The sequence below is a fragment of the Hydra vulgaris genome, chromosome 01 (assembly GCF_038396675.1).
Source record: "Hydra vulgaris chromosome 01, alternate assembly HydraT2T_AEP".
NCBI lineage: Eukaryota > Metazoa > Cnidaria > Hydrozoa > Anthoathecata > Hydridae > Hydra > Hydra vulgaris.
In genome coordinates, this window is record NC_088920.1 from 52,041,214 (window position 1) to 52,059,681 (window position 18,468).

General features: G+C 29.8%; 1 protein-coding gene and 1 long non-coding RNA gene across 2 annotated transcripts in view; one reads left to right on the forward strand and one right to left on the reverse strand.

Annotated features, from left to right (window-relative positions):
- Window positions 1-18,468, reverse strand: part of LOC100211357 (WASH complex subunit 2A) — a 105,879-nt gene that overhangs the window by 637 nt on the left and 86,774 nt on the right. Inside the window, exon 27 of the mRNA XM_065788550.1 lies at window positions 7,854-8,073. Within this exon, the coding sequence (XP_065644622.1) occupies window positions 7,854-8,073 (220 nt within the window). The remainder of the gene's footprint in view (window positions 1-7,853; window positions 8,074-18,468) is intronic.
- Window positions 3,470-7,570, forward strand: LOC136075424 (uncharacterized). Its single transcript, XR_010635932.1, has 2 exons — window positions 3,470-3,614; window positions 3,859-7,570. It is a non-coding gene; the product is annotated as an uncharacterized LOC136075424 (long non-coding RNA).

Consider the following 18,468-nt stretch of genomic DNA (forward strand, 5'->3'; position numbering starts at 1 on the left):
AAATTCATGAATAAATTTTTGATAACAAAAACGAAAAAATCGAGTTGTAGCTTTATTACTGAGTTTTTTAAATAAAAAGTGTATAACTTGATTTTATAAGTTTTTAGTTGAAACTTAATGAGAATTATCACAATATACTTTCTTAACATTATTTCGCAGAATTATCCAAAAGACGTGTTTTTGGGTTCTATTAAATTCTTTTTTAGAAACCAGGTGATTAAAGACTTACTTTAAATAATCACAGCGGTTATATCTCCGTTGTAAGAAACAAATAAAAAAACATTCCTATTGCAGAATTAAACGCGCTGGAGCCATATTGAAAGAAAAAGAAAAGAATTTTAAGAAACTTTATATAAATGACTTAAATAAGCCAACATAACAATTTTTAACGCTTTATTCAAAATTTATAAGTAGAAAGATACATAAAATACTATCTTTTATGAAGATAACACGTTTAAGTGATTTTTTTTTTGTAGCAACAATATACATATTACATAGTTACACAATGAAATAAATGAAAACGCTACATTAAGTTTATTAAAAACTATTTATCGTATATTTAAAAAATTATAAACATTAGATTGTTTAAAAATAAAATTTCAAACAAAAAGAGTCGAGCGCTTTTTGTTTGAAATAACTTGCTCTTGTTGTTGTTTTTTAAAATTATTAAATAAGCATTTTTTTTTTAAAGAAATAACAAGAGGTGCTATTGTCAACTTCTCAAGTAATTGGTCCAAAACAACTAGAAAACCTTCAAAAAACAGAGATGAAATGCAAGTACTTGAGTATATAATAAATTGTAGTACTTGAGCATTTAATGTAATTTAAAAATTACAAAATGATAAAATATTTTTAAAAAAGCGAAAAATATTTTTAAAAAAGCGAAAAATAACTTTAAAAGTAATTTTATAAAATTTATTATCAAATAATATAATAATAACAACTTATAAATTGTTAATATGGCAAGACTTAATCATTCTTTGCATTTTTCACAACAAACGGAGCCGTATTTTACCATAATTTAAACATTTAATTAAAACATTAAAGTCTTTTCTTAATTTAATTATTTTTAATTTGTCTTAAAACCTATTGCAAAACTATGGAAAAAAAAACAGATTACCAATTACAAATATTTGCCGCCAATTCCTATCCGATTACTACGACTAAAGATGGAATAATCAAATAAATCAGATTGCTTTTTTATAAATCTACGAATCATATTGCTTTTTTTTGTCTTTAGATAACAAATCGAAAATAAATAAAAGAGTTCACAGTATTGATATTTACTAGCTTGTTTACTTTAACGCTTCAAATTGAAATATTTTGGAGACACAAAAAACAAAAACAAAAAATTAAGCAAGACGTTACTGCAAAGATAAATATTAAACTTGATTTCATAAATAGCTGGAACCGAAAACATAGCTTAACCATGTTTAAGTTATTTGACAGCTAAAGAATCTATTTTTTGAATCAAATGCGTATTCGAGCATTGGTCTTAAACGAGTAAATCATGTATTAACTTTAAACGAGTAAATCATGTATTAACGGCTTCAATTCTTAATTGCACGATCTAACGATCCGTAAAATTACCCTTTTTAAATTGTCAAGTCTCTTTGAAAACTTCTATTAGTTTTAATATCATTAATTTCGCATTAAAAATGCAATAAACACATACTAAGCGTGAATAATATGATAAAATTTCAAATATGCAAGCTGCTTACCAGACTACCCAAACATCAGGAGGTCTAGAGATAAATAGTCAAAACAAAGAAAAGTAATTTGTGTAAACTTATTAGGAAAAAAAAATCCTCTACTTTATTTTTATTTTTGGCTTTATTTTTGTAATTTTAATTTTCAAACTTTGTTTTAGTATATTTTTATCATCAATATATATTCAAATATCAATGAAATTTCAAATTATTGATAAATTATTTAACCAAAAATGCATAAAAACTACAAAGGGCCTACAATATTAGTGCTCAAATCCTCGACAACACAGTTGGTTAGTAGAGCTTCTTGTTTCGATTAGCCCAATTTTACGTGTTAAGACAGAAGCACTAAATTAATTGCTACGTTTAAACTTTTTTAAAAATATACTATAGTTGCTAACAAAATATTTCTTTACGGCATTTTTATTTTTATTAGAAGCAGTAAGCGTTATAGATCTGGAAAACACAGTAACGCTTAATAAAAAAAAAAAGAAACAAAATCCAACTCAATTGTTTAGTTGCTTATACAGTTTTTTTAAACTCTTTTATATTATAGTTTGTTCAAGTAAAGATTTTACTAATTATAGCGGCTGGAGAGCATTTAGCAAATCGCATTTCTTTTTTTAAGAACATTTCTTAAACAAAAATGTTGATTAGATATACGGTAATCCTGCAGTTAAGCGCCCTAAAATAATTTTATTTTTTTGCTTTTAAAAATAATGTGGAGAGTATAGAATTGTACTTCAAGAAATTATTAATATAAATAGTAATAAAAATATTAATCGTATATTTATATATTTATTTAACAATTATTATTATCATTAATAAATATTTTAATGTTTTTAAACTTTTTAAAAAAATATATGTGCATGTGTGTGTGTGTGTGTGTGCACGCGCATGTGATTTGATTTAAAAATTTGATCACAGTATAATTATTAAGGAAAATGTGAGCATAATACTTTTCTTTCTTTTAAAACCTATGATTCCACACTTATGTGGTTTGAACAGATTTCCATAATGTCACTGTTTTTTTAAACACTAGGCATAAAGTTTAGGCAACTGTTTATAACTAGATGCCCTTCCTGGCACTAACTTGTTTTGCAGATAAGTACTGAGTATTTTTGTGATACGACTAAAGACTACCATCTAAAGTTTACAAGCTCCACCTACACTTAGCCACAATCAAATTGGGGTTTTAAAAAACAAATTTTCTTTGATTGATTATAAAAAACTCTTATATATTTACATTACAGTGCAGGATCTTCATTACATTTTAAATAAACGTGTATTTTGTTGCAGAACTTGCGAGTGTAACTATTTTATGTGAAAATGACTGCAAATACCATTAAAAAGGAGATCTTACAAAATTATCCTTGCATTTGAAATTTTTTTGTAAAACTCAAATTAAAGAATACCACATATAAAAATACACATAAGAACAGAGTTAGGTGAAAATTTGTCAAAAGTCAAATGCAAACAGTAAATTTGTATAAAAAGGGGGGTCGTTGGGTGCGATCGACCCCCCTTTTAATGCAAAGTGCCTTTTTTAATTTGACGCCAAAAATAATTTCTAGATTCTTTTCGATGTCAAAGTATTTAATCAAAATTTTTATGATAATTATTTGATTTTTATGAATCATTCTCATGAAACAATTTTTACTTTATTGTTTCACAAACGTAAGGCGTCATTACAAGTCATTGCATTGTGAAATCTTTTGTAAACAAAAAATGACAAATAGTCTCTCCTGAGTTTAGACTGTAATTACAATTCTCTACTAATGCTAATTCACTTTTAAAAGCAAACGATAGAGTTAACATGACTAACCAAATTAGGAAACGAGCAGCTGATAGAAAAGAGCTTCAAAATGCTGCAAAGAAATGCAAATCGTTAGCTGGATATTTGAAGTAAAAAAGTTATTTTGATTTTCTTTTTATAATAATCAGTTTGATTAGTTTGATATTAACTAGATATAGATATTAACTAGATATAGATATTATCTATACGTTAAATTTTTTTATGATAGTACTTTTGTTATTACTTGTTTTTTATTGTAATGTTTACGCGAGTTTTTTTAATTTTGGTATAGTTTAAGATCTGAAAGTTTATTATTAATTACTTACGTTTCAAGTGTTTTTTTATTATCGACAGTTCTCAAAATGCAACCGATAAAACGTTACCCGAAGTAGAAGAAAAAGAGGAAGTCTTAAAGATGATAATAATGTTAACAAAAGCTTGTCATGCGAAGTAGACCAAACAAATTTAAAAGAACGTGATTTTAAAGAAGAAGAAAAACGATATGATATTGACGAACTCTTGCGCGAAAATCAAGAATTATCACCACATGAAATATACAAAATGTTTACGAATAATATAAATCAGAAGATACATTTTCAATTTCCCAAAGCATTAAAACATGGTTGCAAACGCGCTTGTAAAGAAGAAATTTTCAAAATGGATTTGTCTACAGCAAAAGTGAAGGCGCAGTCTACTGCATATACTGCACTTTATTTCTAAAGCAGAATAAAAAAAATCTTCGGGAGCTTTTGTTAACCGTAGATATAAGGAAAGGCACAATGTTTTAGAGAAACAAAAACTACATATAGGCAATAGATACCATAAGGAAGCTATCGAACAAGCTAATGGCATTTATTGTCGTTTTGAAGATCTAAGACAAACCATTCCATTACAAAGCGATAGCACTTTAAAAAACCGAAACATTAGGTAGAATAGTGCATTTGATGGGTAAACAAGGACTTGCATTTCGTGGAACTTATGAAAAGTGTATGGAAAACTCAGACCAAAAAGGTAATCCTGGAAACTTTCTTGCAATTGTGCAAGAAATAGCTCGCCATAACGCTGAACTTAATGCACATATACAAACACCATTACGCAAAGATGTCAGCTACCTTAGCCCCAAGAGTCAAAATGAATTAATTGATATAATTGGAAAGAAATGTATACAAGTGCGGCTAATTAATGAAATCAAAGCTGCAAATTACAATTCAATTTCAGCAGACAAGATAACAACTGCAAACCAACAAATTCTATCAGTATATATGAGATACGTGAACGGAGAAAAAAAAATTAGAGAAGTATTTCTTGACTTTTTGAATCTTGACAGGATAACAGGCAAACATATTGGGGAAAGCTTGATGAAATTTTACGGCGTAAGTCGAATTGATCTTAGTTCTTTTAGAGGCCAGTGTTACAATGGCGCACCAAACATGCAATTTGTAAAAAAAGCTGTTGCCAGCTATATTTTAAAAAGATCACCAAAAGAAATTGTAACACATTGCAGCTCACATAACACCTCATAAATAAAATTTTGGACAAAATTTAAAAATTAATATTTTAAGAACTAATAAGTTTTATTATTTAATATTTCAACTATCAATATGTTAGTATACGCAGCTTATAAATATATTAAAATAATTATTTCAAATACCATATTTAGCAATATTATAAAGTTTTTTTGAAAGATGTTTCATTTGAGTAAGAAAATTTTTTAATTCATCTTTGAATAACAATATCTAATTCTTGCTTCATGCTCTTCCAAATTCTCAGCTCTCTAATTATTCTTGTACACTAGCCGTTTTAAATCACCTCAAAAGTTTTCAATTGGTCTTGCTTCTGGAACGTTAGCTGGGTTTATATCTTTGGGTACAACTTTGATTTGTTTCAATTTTAAAAAGTCGATGACTGACTTTGCGTAATGTGATCGAGCTAGATCAGGCCAGAAGATAAACTCATTGTCTTTTTTATAATATTCTGATACTAGAGGAAGTAAAGTTTTTTCTAGTATCTATTTATAAGTGTACTGGTTGATTGCCTGCTTACTGTAATGAATATAAAGAGGGCTTATTCTACGAGGGCTGATGCAACAAGAAACTAAGAGCTTGTCCTCGTACTTTTTACGCAAATTGTATCTTACTTGGTCAGAACATTGAGATGAATCAGCGGCATAAAACCTATCATTACCAGCTAATGTGCTATTGTTTAAGGTAAAATAGCTTTCATCATCCATAACAAAATCCAAGTTTTTATAATTTTCGTACAATTTCTGACATTTAGGACGCATTGCTTTCTTCTGCTGATGGCTACGATCTGGACGATTTGTTTTTTTGAAAGTTCGAATGTTAGTCATTGTTTTTAATACTTGGGAAATTCGAGTTTGACTACCATTAAAAACTTGAGCTACTTTCTTTTGGAGTCACCCTGACTTATTTTCAAAAAATGCAGCAATTTTTGGAATATTTTCTTTAGTAGCTACTTTAGCGATTCGACCACTTCCAACTTTTCTTTTTAGAGATCCATTCTCCAACTTTACGATTTTATCGTAAGCAGTTGATCTGGGTAAAACCCATTTCATAAACTGCTTAGCAACAAACGCTTTACCTTTTTCTCGATTTTTTTGGAAAAAAATTTCCATAATTTTTTCGAGGTCCTTTACTTTGACCATTTTATTTTCAATATTTAAATAAAATTTTTAACTTAATTAAATTAAATTTAAATAGATTATAAAATCCTCTTTCAAATAAGTATAAAGGTTTTTTGCGTGCATGAAATAAATTACATAATAAATGCAATTAAAATTTGTCCGAAATTTTATTTATAGGGTGTTAATTTGAATTTATCAATTGCTGCAACATCAAAAATACCAATCATTGATAACATTTTGGAGGTATACAGAAATATATCCATTTATTTCAATACCTCTCCGAAAAGAGAGTGCTTGCTGGAGCATGTTGCAGAGATCCGTTGTAAATCAACTGGAAGATAAAAGATTTTGATAGGGATGTGCAAAACAAGATGGTCAGAAAGAGATGCTGCATATGAACACTTTTATTTAGCTATACCATTTATGGCAGAGGCATTAGAGATTATTTTAGGAATACACTCTAATATAGAGCATTTCAATATAGAGTTTAGTATGGATTGGGACGCAAAAGGAAAAAGAGGCCAACTCACTCCTTAATGCACTCACTAAGTTCAAATTCATAATTGGTATTATAACTTTGTACCACTTACTTCACCTGTTGTCATATATAACAGAGAGGTTACAAGGCATATTGTGTATGCATACAGTAACATTCAAGAAACAATCGATAATTTGAACCATCTACGTAAAAATGTTGAAAAGGAAACTTACGCAATTTACCAACAAGCTACTCGTATGTTAAGTAAATTATTTGTAGAACTAACAATTCCCAGAATCACTATGAGACAGGCCTACAGAAATAATGTACCTGCAGAGAGTCCCCATGAATATTGTAAATGGGCCTTGATTATACTTTTTCTCGACACCATCATTTCAGAAATCAAAATACGATTCCAAAAGACAAATTGCATAGCTGCTAAGGTTTTATGCTTGGTTCCCTCGATAATTTGTAGTGAGGAGATAACTGCTTTCCAGGAGTTAGTTGAAATGTATAAAAGTGATTTTCCAAACTCAGAGCTGTAGATCAAGAATTCATGTTTTGGAAAAGAAAATGGTCTGTTATTAAACCTGAAGATAGGTCTAACACTCTAGCTAAAGCCATTAAAATCTGCGATGAAAATCAATATCCTAATCTCTTTGAGCTTCAAAAGATCGGATGTACACTACCCGCAACGTCCGCAGAATGTGAATGCAGCTTTTCAGCAATGCGAAGATTAAGAACATGGTTGAGAGCCAGTATGACTGCAGATAGACTTGGTTCATTAGCCATCATGAATATCCACTACAATGAAATTGTTGATTATAAACTAAAAATATTCACGGTACGGCCCTGCTGTTTTGCAATTTACTGGAGAAAGAAATTTTATATTAGTTTTGAAAGAACAATTTAATTTATTAAAAAAAAAAATTCTTTTACAAAAATTTTTATTTTTCCTCTAAAGTTTAAGTTTATCGATAAAAAAATATTAATCAAGGGACAGGTAAAATGGTTAGAAAAGTTATAAAATGGTTTTTAAGTGAAAATGTTAAGGTTTAACTGGAGCTCAAAAATAGAGTTTGAGGTAACGGAAGTTAGAGTAATTAGGTATAAAATACTAAAAGTATATGTTAAATATATTTTAAATGTTAAACTAATTATCATGAAAACAAAATAATTATTCTATGACTAAAAAGGAACAAAAATATAAATATTAAAAAATATTACCATCAATCTCATTTGTCTGTCCAAAAATATCATAATCATCCTTTTTGTTTTTATTTCTTTTTGATGAAGAAACAACATCATCAAATATTGATTTTTCTTCATCAAACAGATTTGCTGACTTTTTTTTAACCTTTTTGACAGTATTTTCCTTTTCAACTGATAAACTTTTTTTAGTCTGGTTTTTATTAGAGAATAATTCGTCATCACTAGTTTCATCAATCTGCAATGAAAAACCATTGAATTAATAAATTAACATTAGTAGCAACAGTTCTATTGCAACACAAAATTATTCTTTGCACAGAATAATGATGTAAGAAATATTACAGATTTTAAAAGAAATCCAGAATGCATAAAAGATAAACTTTCTCATGCTATAAACTTTATTTTGTACCTAAATCAATAGTAAAAATACATTCATATCAAAGTATAGAATTCAATTTATGTAAATATAATATATAAATATTACTGCATAGTGACCTATAACTGTTTAGATTTTAAGCTGCAAACTTTCTAAAACCCAAGCAGTTATAGGCCACTCAAAACAAAAGATTAAAGCTTTAATCTTTTGTTTTGAGTGGCCTATAACTGCTATACTTTTAAAGTGAGAACTACTTTTTATAGTGAGAATTACTTTTAAAGTAATTCTCACTATAAAATGGAGTAGGAATTACTTTAAAAGTAATTCTCACTCTATTTTAAATTATCCAATTGATTATTCATTTTACACTAATGGCTGTAGTCTTGATTGAAAATATATTAAAGCAGAGAGCAGATGTAGCACAGTGATTAGTGTGCCATGCATTTTGAAATAAATTAAATTGCATGTAATATCATACTACTAATGAACATATTCGAGTTGTATACTGCTTATTTTGATATAAAAGTAGATGTGGCTACTTGGCCACCACAACATTTTTGTATTAGGTAGTCTCTATGAGTAAACATTTGTTTAAATACTGGTTACCCCATACCATTTGGTATTTCAATCATTGGAATGATTTGGAGTGATCCACAAAACCATTCCAATGATTGTTATTTTTGTTGCATTAATCTTTCTCTAACTGCCAATAGAACTGGATATATATCATATCCAAACATTAAATCCGCTTCTCGTTCAATACTACAATCACACTTCTAGTACTCAACACTACAATCACAATCACTACACTCAACTACACTACACTACACTCAACACTATAATCACACATTCTAGTACTCAAGAAACTTGATTACTTGTTTGAAGAAATACACACTGATGCTAAAGACACTGATGATGACCTGAGTTGAACGGAGATCTTTACATATAAAATTAGGCCTCATTCAACAGTTTTTGAAAGCACTTGACAAATATTGTGATGCAATGAATCTTTTAGAGACCAAATTCCCAAAATTAAGTTCTGCAAAAGTAACATAAGATATTTTCATTGGACTACAGTTGAAGCTGCTTCTCAATGAGCAATTTGATGATACGAAAAATAAACTTCAGAGTGGTGTCGATTATATTAAAAAGGGCTAATGTCGCAAAAAAAGGAAAAGTGTCACAAATGAATTTAACGAACAGCGTAGAAAACAAAAAAAAGGAATAGTGTTGCAAATAGTAAAAACGGAATAGTGTCACAAATAGTTAATTTCAGCAATTGCTCGTTTTGTTTATCTTTATAGCATACATCTTTTACATAAAAAAAAAAAAAGAATAATGAAAGAAAAGATTGCCCTAAACCCTCAATCAATGTGGTGCCACTCCTTTGCGGCAGCAGGCTATAAGATAGTTGGTGTATACACTGAAGCCCTTTCTCTTTTACAAATAAATCTTTTTATTTTTAAAATCAGCTAAGATTGCTTGTGGGTTCGTATTTTTTTTTTAAATCTTTTTTTAATACTTTGTTTTTTAAATAAAATTTTTTTTAAATAAAATTGAAAAAATAAGTTTCAACATAATTTTGTTTAATAATAATATAAAAATATACTACAAACGTGGGAGAACAAAGGTGGTAATGCAAATAAAATATTTTTATTTTATGTTATTTTACTTTTATATTTTATATGGAAAATTTTTATCCTTTAAAAAAAAATATTACGCTCCTTTTAATCAGGAAATCTGTTTCTTTAATAAGGCTAAAAAGCTTGATTTAATTACAAATTTCTTGACAAATGCATTGCTAAATATAGTAACTCTTTGTAAAGACTAAAAAGTAGAAAATAAAATATAGCAAAAACATTTGCTAAAAAATATAATCTTTTTTGTACTAAAAAGTGGAAAATAAGCTTTTTGATTTCAATTTAATAGTTCAGTAAACTAAAGATTGACAGGTATGTTTCTATATAAATCTTGTGCAGAGCTGTCAATCTTTAGTTTACTGAACTATTAAATTTAAAAGTTTATTTTCCACTTTTTAGTACAGAAAAGATTATATTTTTTAGCAAATGTTTTTGCTATATATGTATGCATAATGCAACATTAAAACTAATGCCAAAAATGAATTTGGCACCCAAAAAAACTCAAATTTGGCTCCTATAAAATTAACAAAGTCCGGACGATATTGTTTTGGTAAAAAAAATTTTGTTGGTTAAAAAAAGTTAAAGTTTTTTTTTTTTTACCAAAACAAAGGAAAAAAAAGAATAGAGTTATAAAGCAAGAAAACGGTTGACAGAAGACTTGAAAAGTTGTAGGTTGTATGAGTCAGGAAAATATGAAGATGGAAGAGAGTTCCAAAAGGTTGAAGTGAAGGGGAAAAATCTAGAAGAATAAATATTTTTAGAGCATGCAGGGACAATTACAGTAAACGAATGAGACTTAGGTAAATAACGAGTGAAACAAGAACAAGGTTTAGTTAATGGAACTAGAGATAATAACTCCTTTGAGGAGCAACCATGATAGTAATTGAGAAACAGATAGAGAAATAGATGCAAACAGATGCAACTTTACAATGAAGAGAAAGAGGCTCAAGCTTAGCAGATAGAGTATGTTTATAGTGTGTTTTTGAACTTTGTCTAGAAGAGAAAGAGCATCATTAGAAGAACCAGCACAAATATGACAACATTATTCCATACAGGGATGAATAAGAGATTTGTAAAGGTAGAGAATGGAATCAAGTAAATGGAAAATCATTTATGTAGATAAGAAATAAAACAGGACTAAAGATAGAATCTTGAGGTACCCCAGAAGTTGTTGGAAATGAAGAAGAGTGTTGGCCTTTGAGGATAACTTAATAAAGCTGTTAGAAAAAAATGATTTGATAATCTCAAAAACTTACCCAAATACACCATATGAAACAAGCTTATGGAGAAGACCAGCATGCCAAACTTTGTCAAAAGCTTCAGATATTTTAAGAGCAATATCTCTAGCCTCTTCGCCTCCATCTAATGGACAATAAAATATTGTCTATAGATGCCATTTTCCAGCAAGCAGGAAAACAAGACTCACTCAAGCACTTATTAAATAGTTTAGAGAGAACTGAAGCGAGTTCTGATGAACAATCTTGTAAGACTGTGACAGGAATGTTGTCTCGACCACAAGTGGTAGAGGAGTTTAATTGAGATATGACTTTAGCAAGAGAAGCTAGAGTGATTTGAATGTCTAATAATGGGTTAACCTGTTTAATTGGAAAGGAAGGAAGAAAGTGGCAATATAATTCATAGCTGCACTAGATGGTGAAAGCCATGGAGTAAAATGAGGCTTGACTTGAAACCTATGAGAAGGAATGAAAGCTTTCATTCCTGCCTGAATCCAAGAGGTTATGTAAGAGGCGCATTTATCAGCTGAGAGAGAAAAGACCCATTTATCAGCTCAAGGACCGCCACAAAGAAAATCATGAAAAGAATTCCAGTCAGCTTTAGGGTAGTAGCAAGTAATGCGATGAGTGAGTGGTCAGAAGTAACTAAGGGAGAAAAGGGAGAAACTGAACACAATCTAGGGTCAGAGACAAGACATAAGTAAAGGAGTGAAGGTAAATGAATAAGGTTGTCAGGAAAATTAGTCACAAAGTTAACTATCTGAGTAAGAGATTGAGAAATAAAGAAGTTATAGGCTTTAGTGCCAGCAGGGTCAGTGGCATTAGAGCCAAGTCATTCAGTGTGATGAGCATTAAAGTCAATAATAACAACAATATTGGCAAAGGGGTAAAAAGAGAGGGCATGGTCAATTTGATCAGAAATTACATCTAAAAGAATGCAGCTTTGGAAAGAAGGAAAATAATAAAGAACAAATAGAAAGGTGATAAAGTGAAGAGGTGCTAAGTGGAAGCACATGAAAGAATGGTCAAAGGATTCAAACCTGATTTCACAACAAACAGGTGAATTGATGCGTATGTACACCCTCAAGCATATGACTATTGAAGTCTTTGCAAACCAAAGGATAGTACCCATCAACACTAAGATCTGAAAAAGGAATAGCGGAATTTAAATTAGTCCCACTAAGAACAAACAAGCCTAGTGAATTTCACAAAAGGTAAGACTCAACTGATGGAAGGTTGCTTTGCAGACTATGAATATTTGTAAAAGATGTATTAAAAACAGTTAGGCGATGGAGATGGTTTTTTATGCTTAAAATTTTGGGCTATTTTTGGAATGATTTAAGTTTGATGAGAACTTGACTCATTCATAGATAGAGCATGGCCTTCTAAGCAATGAGCTGTGCAGTTGTCTCAGTCCTGTTAGTTAACCCTAAGTTGTAACATAGGGCTCCTTATGTTGCCTCAACAATCCACACTAAAAGCATTAACAGGGACACCATCCATGCACAACATGACACTGCTAATACTCTGATATTTTGCAGCTGTTGATGGAATCAGCCTCTCTGAGAGCTTCTACAGAGTTTGTAAATTTACTATCAGCCAACCTTAAAACTATTAAACTGGGTTTTAGAGTTGTACCCTCATTAGGAGATAACAGGAAGAGTTGCATAGCCACTATCAAGGAGGCACAAGCAAAAACCTATGAGTGAATCAAGAAGATCCAGCATTCATCATCCTAAGGAGGAAACAATGTAACACAGGTTTACACCTACACCAGCCTAATAGATGATGAAGGGGTTTGTGACTGATTAGCAGAGTTTTTCTGCTTAATCCTAAAGTCTTTGCATTGGAGGCCTTTTACAAGACAGTAGCTGGATGCAATTAGCATCTGCCCAAAATGAGTATTTTTATCACAAAATTTTTTAGCAAAATAAACAAAATAAAACAAAAGTATTATACATAAATTTATTGTAAATTATCTAAATTTTATTAAAAGATGTGAACCAATTCATGTAACTTGTTGGCAAAACATACTTTATAGAAACTAATGATTTTGAGTAAGACATACTTCATGCAAACTACTGATTTTGAGCAAAATGTACAAGTGGATGAAAAAACAATTTGTTGCAACAAAAAAAAAAAGAGTAAAAGAAAACTTTAGGTTTAGCAAAACTTAGAAAAATTAGCATAAAAGTATAAATCTTTGAAACTTAATCAAATTGACAAAGAAAAAAAAAAAATATCAACAAAAAAGATTTCACAAAAAAATTAACATAAACTTACTCAAATTTTTTTGGGTCTATACCTAGAACTCCTTAAAACAGTTATAATTTAGAAAAAAACTTTATAAAAGCCAAAATTTGTACCAGTGTTTGAATCACTAAAATCTGAGACTATTTGTAAATTTAAAGATATATATGTGTATATATATATATATATATATATATATATATATATATATATATATATATATATATATATATATATATATATGTATAAATATATGTATATATATACATATATACACATATACTTCAATATTAACCTTTATTAAGTTGTGCATTGAAGCCAGATCTCCATAATATATATATTTGATGGCAGGGTAAAACTTTATTATTCTTTTTTTATTTTAACAATTAAATTTTGCGTTGCATAATTTATGGATGATCTCTTAGCTTATGTACTTGATTAATCTTTTTTTTTATATCTATACTTATATTACACTATTTATAAAAATTCTGTACTTTGTTTCTAAATTTGAAAGCACATTAAAGAATATGTTCAATATGAAACATCATAGGTTTTCTTGTCTAATTCTTGTTACAACACAATATTGAGTACATATATTGACAGGCCCAATAAACATCTTTTATAAACATTTCACTTTGCAATAAAATATGATTTTACAATTTATCAAAATGTATTTTACATTTTATCTTTACATTATGCATGTTTACATTTTACCTAACAGATTTGCGCACGCTTTTTAAACTAAACATATTTGTTACAAAGTATTGTGAGGCGCCAATTGCTTTGTTTGGTTTCCCGGAAAAATATGCACTCTGAAACTTATGAATCCATGGAGAGTTGAGTTTTCTTTGTGGCTGTGTTTTGATTAAATGACAGGTCTGTCCACATTTTTCTATGCCATCTTTTCACTCCCCAACTTCTGACTTCTACTTTTAATTACTTTTATTTTTTTTTAAAACTCACTTAACTTTGGTTCCTTAAAAAAGGTTATGATGCTTTTAAGTGAGCTGAACTTGTTTTTGCAAACCTTGGTATGTGGTTTTTATATGACCATTAGCCAGAGGAGGGTAAACCACAATACCAGTTTATTTTTACATGACGTAGCAAAAGAATCGATAAGCGGAAAAAAAACTCTGGAAAATGAAAATGATCTTGTATAAAAAATATAATAAATTAAAAAGCATAAAATTATATTTAAATACTTAGTGCATTTAAAATTCAATATTGCAGCCCATTTCTATAAAAAAAATATTTTTTAAGTATTATAAATATTACGATTATATAAATAATTATATTTTAATTATATATATTAATAATATGAATAATAATAATTACATATTACACAGGTCAACAGCATTTTTGGGGCCAAAGATATTTCAACGACTTTAGGGTAACTTTGGGGTGCTGATTCTGAATATGTCATCAGTTTTGCCAGATTGGCTCAAGTTTTTGAGATTTTTGTGTAAAAAAAAGACGTAATTTGCTACACGCGCATTAACTTTATTGATATTGTCATGAATACAATAAATTTAACAAAGTAAATGTTGATTTTAGTTTATTTTAACTAGTTTTAGAAAGTAATCTTCAAAAATGAACAAGACATGAAAGATAGGAGACATTTAATCGCTGGAAAAGTGCTTTTTATATGATTTTCTTCTATGTGAGCTATTCGGGCAGTCACGCTGTAGATTCCAGCAGTAATCAGCCATCATATGTCTGTCCCATCTGCCTTGGTACCTTTCCTCCATCACCATAATATCCTGATGAAATCTCTCTCCTTGTACTTCGCTAAAATCTCCAAGGTTTTTTGGAAATCTGTCCAAGTGACTGTGAAGATAATGCAATTTAATGCTCGTGTGTACACCCAGATTTCTAAATCTCAACAGCATGTTTTGTACCAGTTCTTCATAATTGTCTGCCTTTTTATTTCCCAAGAAGTTCTTCACTACCAACACAAAACTACACCATGCAGCAGCTTCAATGTCATTTCCTTAGGAAAATTTGAATCTTTAATGAGTTTCCGAGTTTGAGGACCATCAAAGATTCCTGCCTTCAATTTTTCGCTACTAAGAACAGGGAAAGATCTGCAGATGTACATGAAGCAATTACCATCTTTGTCTAATGCCTTTACGAACTGCTTCATTAATCCTAACTTTATGTGAAGTGGTGGTAGAATGATTTTTTCCCTGTTCACCAAAGGTTCGTTCACTATGTTTGATCTCCTACTGTCAAGGTGTCCCTTGGAGGCCAATTCAGTTTCTCCCAGTGCTGATGTTTTGCTCTACTATCCCACATGCAGATGAAGCAAGGATACTTTGTGTATCCACTTTGCTGTCCAAGTAAAAAGTTGATCATTTTTAAATCAACACATATCAGCCACGAATGTTCATGGTAGCAAAGTTTCTCCAAGACTATTTTGACATTTTTGTATTGTTCTGCAAGTTTAGTTGAGTGAGCTACTGGAAGAGATGCACACTGATTGCCATTGTTCAACAAAACACATTTCAAACTCCTTTTAGAACTATCTATGAAAAGCCTCCAGTCTTCAGGACGATATATTTGTAAACCCATTTGCAGCATCAGGCCAGGAATATCCTTACAATATACAAGTAGGTCATCTTTGCAGAAAAATTGAAGAAGTGCTTCTTCTCTGGTCCTGTAAGATGTAATTTTAGTTCCAGGCGTCAGACAATTTTTTTCACTTAGCCTTGAAGCTAAAAGTTTAGATGCACTTTTTGAGAGGTTGAGGTCTCTTATTAGATCGTTGAGTTCTCCTTGGGTAAACTGTGTAGGTGTTCTGAAACTTCCTTCATATTCTGGTTCACTTCCAGAACTAATGCTTAGCTCCATACCCTGCATTTCATCATCATCAGGTGGGGAAAGGTCAGGTAACATGGCAAACACAGGTACAGGCACATCTTCACAATGAGGGACAGACCTTCTTGCAGATTCCATGTTAGGATACTCCCATTTTTGTTTCTTATGCTTATTGAATCCCTGCACTTGCACTGCACAGAAATAACAGTCATCATGATGATTTTTTTGCTCTCTCCACACCATTGGAACACCAAATTTGAAGCTTTTTCTTTGTCCTTTGCTCCATTTTTGAAATAATTCGATACATGCTTTGCACACTATGTGTGGTGCCCAAGACTTGTCTTGATCCCCAAGCATAACCCCAAAATAGGCCAAATACACTTTTTTTATGAAGTCTGTTATATTTCTTCTATGTTTTTGCAGTGTATATTCACCACAAATGTAACAGAATGAGTCTGGATCGTTAAGACAACTTCTTCTTGATGAGTTCATGCTTTTCACTGGAAAACAGACAACAACATAAAGTTAGTGCAAAAATCAAGCTATGAACAAACTTTTAGAACACTAATCAACAAAAAACTATATTGAGAACTGCTCAGTTCAAGTACTAATCCCAAGAAATTAATGAGATGATGCGTCACATTTACCAACAAGTGCTATAAATAAGATACCAAAATATCAAAAACTTGAGCCAATCTGGCAAAACTGATAGCATATTTAGAATCAGCACCCCAAAAATACCCCAAATTCATTAAAATATTTTGGACACCAGTAATTTTTTTTTTTGTTGTTGACCTGTGTTATAACTAAAATATTATAAATAGAACCATATTATTCATTTTTTATTACATTATAAATCATTATTATTGGATTCTAAATATTTATCTATTTTATTTTTTAACTAAACTTTTTATTAAACAAAAAACATGTTTGCTATGTGTTTGTTCAATTTTCCACTAAAAATACTTTTAACATTCATTCAATTTTTGGTTGTGGTTTTCTTATTTAAAAAAAAAATTCAAAAATCTTAAAATGGGACACTACACAACCTACTGATAAGCAGCGGTCTGTGCAGTGGGCACTAATATCTAATCAGATAAAATGTATTAAGCTGTTGTAGCCGGTGTTGTAACCAGTTTTGGCCAATTCATAAATTTAGACTTGATGTTAAGCAAGCAGATACCTACTGAAAAGGAAAATTCATGGCAAGTTAAATAATGTTTTGTATAAGTTTCAAATATTTTTAAAATTATTTCTAATCAATAATAAATAAAAAAAGTTTTATATATATAGATAGTAAAACTACATACACTTTTTTAAGTTATGAAAATAAAATAATTTTACAAATAACTTTAACAAATTTTCAACACTTTGGTACACGTTGCGCAAACCACTGTTTATCTGTGATTCAGATATAAGTACCTGTTTTTACGGGTTTTTTTAAAAAAATAAATTTAAATTCAACAAAAAATTTAATGAATGTTATAAGAATTTTTAGTGCATAGTTAAACATAAACATTTTTACAACTTTTTTTTATTTGAAAAATTATATGGTTTTATAATATGATTTAAAAACAACATTTTTAGGAGCAAGACAAGGGCTGAGCATGCTGTTATTGATTTTATTATTCGGTGACTTAGACAAGGATCTTGAAATTACAGTCGCTGAAAATCAAAAATGCCACACACCTGCTCCAAGTGCTGCCTGGTTAACTGATTAACACAACCATTATATAACTGATCAACACAAACTCTGTAATAAATATTGTAAAGGCTTCTGTATTTTTATTGTACTTTGAATATTGTGGATCAATGAACTAAATGTCTTTTATAAATTTAGATTAAAACTTTGTATTGCACAATGGGAGAGGAAGTAGCAGAGTACCTCTACTCGCAAGTCACGAAAACGTGTTTGAATACTGGAGGAAATCCAAATTTATAAATATGAAAAAACTGATTAACTCCAGAGCAAGTGGAATTGCTAGCGTTTTTAAACAAGAACCTGCCATTTCTTAACTATACTAAAATTAGGCAATACTAATATTAGGCACACATATAAATACTGAAAAAATAACATTCTGTATATCTAATCTCTTATACTATTACTTAGGACTATATTATTATTTGCTAATTATTAATAATAAGTTCTATACAAAATACATTCTGCATATCACTATTATTAGTGATGGACCGAAATTCTGTTTCAATTTCGGCCGAAATTTCAATTTGTACCGATACCAAAATTTCGGTTTCAGTACTTTTTATAAATTCAGTAAAAACGGAATATTCGTTAAAAAACACACTGAAAACCAAAT